The 3,580-nt window shown below is 44.9% G+C and overlaps 1 protein-coding gene across 1 annotated transcript in view; it reads right to left on the reverse strand.

Moving 5' to 3' along the window:
• Ankrd52 (ankyrin repeat domain 52) overlaps positions 1-2,465 on the reverse strand; it is a 28,199-nt gene extending 25,734 nt beyond the window's left edge. Inside the window, exon 1 of the mRNA XM_010644830.2 lies at positions 2,419-2,465. Within this exon, the coding sequence (XP_010643132.1) occupies positions 2,419-2,465 (47 nt within the window). The remainder of the gene's footprint in view (positions 1-2,418) is intronic.
• Positions 2,466-3,580: the final 1,115 nt, after the last annotated feature.

Genomic DNA, 3,580 nt, shown 5'->3' on the forward strand with positions numbered 1-3,580 from the left:
GTAAAAAAAAAAAAGGAATTTTGAGCTTTCTGAAGGTAAATGTATATATTAAATTGTTTTTTTTTTTAGCTCTAGCTGATAAGCATATGGGAAAAGACACTTAATATTTGATGAAGAAGAGGAAGAGGCTGAAGAAGTAGAGACCGAAGGGAGCTGGGATGGTTTCAGGAACTGAGATGTGTCCCCTCAGCTATTGGGTATGAGGAACTATCCAGGAAGAGCCAAGCTAGGATACAGCCCACAGGAGGGGAGGAGGGGAATATATGGGCTCCATTGCCCAAAATAGCTCTTGGTAACCTGAGGAATTGGAGTCAAGGGTTGAGGTGGGGTCACGTGCCCGGGTCTGGCACCAGGATGGAGGTGAAAAGGAAGTTGCCAGCCTTGGGGCAGCTGGAAGGAGGAGGAAGGGCTAGAAGAGTTATTTTTAAGCGTATTTAGAGCAAGAAAGAGGATTTCCCAGTAAAGAGGGAAGGGATGTGATGTAGGTTGCACTAATACTTCCAGGGCTCAGGGTGAAACCCATGGTGGGAGAGGACAGAACTGATGACTAAGTCTTCTTTTTCAGACAGAGCTAGATTCAACTACTGAATTTATACTGGGCTAACTCTAGGAGGAAGCTTACCTTTCTTTAATCTTTGGTTTTCATTTTTTTGAAAAAATTTATGACTTACTATGTGCACAGTGCTGTAGTAACTGGTTGGTAAGTAAAAATTTTCAAGTGATGATGTTTCTTTTTGAGGAGCTTCTAATTTAACAAGGATATGCATATATACAAGAAACAAAGAATATAGGATAAAAGACCCTTCAATCAAGAGGGTCTTCCTGGAGGAGATGTGTTTTGAGTCAATACTTAAGGAAATTATTTTATTAATGTAGAATGGCAGGGACATGGCAGTACATTGGTTGTTTCAAATACAGAGAGTGAGCAAGGAAAGGTTAAAATGGCAGTAATTAGCTAATCTAATTAGTAGGGGGACAGCAAGCAAATTGGCTCAGCAGGCCTGCTGGACCTTGGGGATTTTGCAGCAGTTAACTCGGTTAAGATGGAGTGTTAATGAGGTCACAGTTCAGTCTTGTACCCCAGTTAATTTCTTTTACCCAAGCAGGTCCTTACTCCTCACTCTAAGCAGCTGTTTTTCCCTTTTAGTCAGAGGAGGTGGGTTCAGAGGACAGGGTGATGTCAGAATGAATAAATCCCTTTCAAGGTCATATACCCATTTGCTTTTTTTTGTGGGGGGGTACCGAGGCTGAACTCAAGGTCTTCACACTGAGCTACATCCTTAGTCCCTTTTCTATTTTTTATTTTGAAATAATTATTGCCATATTACCTAGGTTAGGCTTGAATTTGCAGTTCTGCCTCAGCCTCCTAAGGGATGGGATGATACATGTGCACCTCCACGCCCACCATAGATTACCATCTTTGAAGTGGAAGGAGATAGTGTACCATGATAGTGGGGAGGGAGATGGGGAGGTCCTCCTTGAAATGCTGGGAGGAAAAATGTTAAGAGAGAAAAAAAGAAATCATTCTATCCTTGGGGTCTCAGATACCCATATCAGGTGGAAGAAAGGGGATGAAAGAAAAAGGAAAGGTGAAGTGCATTTGGTCAATATTTTAAAAAATTTGTTTATGGTGCTGGGGGTTGAATTCAGGGCCTCTGCATGCTAAGCAGGTATTCTACCACTTAGCTACACCCAATAATTATTTAACTAGTAAGCACTGTGTTATGGAAGCAGACTAGGTTTTGTTTTTTTGTTTTTTCTTAATGGATTTGGAGAGATTGGTGATGTAGCTCTGTGGTACAGCATATTTCTAGCCTCTGTGGCCCTCAGCTCAATCCCTGCACCAAAGTGTGTAGATACAGGAGGCTGGTGATCATCCAGACTCACTTCCAGCTTTGCCATTTAACTGCGGAGTTTCTGTATGTGGTAGACAAAGGTGAGAATAACCTCCTAACAAAAGGTTAAATGTGAGCTACCCAGAGTTAAAGTTCCTGCTAATTTGAAGTCCAGATAAGATGGGGTCTAACTTTGAATCAATCCATATCTAACAGAAGAAAGTCCCAAAATTAATGCCCATCTCAAGAGAAGTTGAAGGATTTATATCTGCTTCCAGGGCCATTTCTGGGCAAGATTTCTCCTTTCCACATCGATTAGATGTGCACTGCAACACAGACTTTATTCTATCCTCTGCTCCCCTCCCCATAAGGCTTAGCCAAAGCTCTCCTGCATGTGGGCAACTTGACTACAGATTTATAAGGAAGAGGAAGGCTTGTATCACAGCAATATAAAAGTTTTTCAATTCAGGGCCGAGCGTTTAGCTCAGTGGTGCTGCCTGCCTCACAAGCACAAAGTCCCAAGTTCTATCCCTAGTACCAAAACAGACACGATGAGACTTCTGTGTAATTCTACCTACTTTACCTTGGAGGCTGGGGCAGGATTGCAAGGGTGAACCCTGCCCGCACCATTTAGTAACTTAAAGAGATTCTGTCCTAAATGATTAAAAAAAAAAAGGGTTGGGATGCAGCTCTGTGGAGGCCCTGCATTCAATCCTCAGTATAAATAAGCAGCAGGGCTACCAGTCTTTTTTTTGAGATAAGGTCTCGCTATGTAATTCAGGCTAGTCTTGAATTCATCAAGTTTGTTTTTGCACTGGGGATCAAACTCCAGCCCTTGCACTTTCGAGGCAGGTGGCGGAACCACTGAGCCAAATCCCCGGTTTGAATTCATTAATTAGCCCAGCCTGGCCTTGAACTCCAGTGATGCTCCTGCCTTAGCCTCCTGAATGCCAGTTTTATGCCACCACGCCCGGAACCAGTTTTAGACTATCCTTCCTTCACTTCAACATGGGAGAATTCCCACTGATCTTGTAGCCCCTAGATCCACTTTTTTAAAAAAAAATTTTTTTTGGCTGATCGATTGTTTCTCCCCTTTTATCAAGAGCAAGATCAATTGTTTTCTCGAGTCCCGGGAAATAGTATATTGAGATTTCATTGCCTGGTTTTCTGTTCGTGAAGTCTCTTCTTTCATTGGATGCACACTTTTCCAGACTTTCCCCTGAAAATAAATCTCACTCTTCTCACCTCGACTTGCTCCTGTAAAATTAAATGAGAAAACGATGCCACTCTTCGCCTTAATTTTCTTTACCAGAGACGTAAAAGCGCAGCGCCAGGCACTATGGAGGCCACAGTGATGAACAGATCTTCCAGCTGCACCGGCAGAACACGATAAAAGCGCAGAGACGTCCAGAGGACACACAGACGCCTGCCGCTGACCCGCCCACGAAGTGACCTCTGTGCCTACGTATCAGGTCCTGTGACCCGACTCGCCAAGTAGTTTCTGCTCGTCGACCTCGTCCTGTCCCCGTCCCCCCCACCCCGCCATCTCTGCAGCTTAGACGCTCACCCTACGCCCTTTCTCGCCGGAGTTGGAAACTACATCTCCCGGCAAGCAGCGTCCTCCTTGTCGGTCCCGAGCCCCGGCAGCCGCGTGACCCGAGGGGACCCGAGCTGCGGTCACTGCTTCAGTTTTAACTCCCCGGCCGCGAGAGGGGCGAGAGGAGCTCCAGTCCCGCGCCGGCCTG

This window comes from Fukomys damarensis, unplaced genomic scaffold, assembly GCF_012274545.1.
Source record: "Fukomys damarensis isolate Sample0158 unplaced genomic scaffold, DMR_v1.0_HiC HiC_scaffold_15, whole genome shotgun sequence".
Taxonomy (NCBI): Eukaryota; Metazoa; Chordata; class Mammalia; order Rodentia; family Bathyergidae; genus Fukomys; species Fukomys damarensis.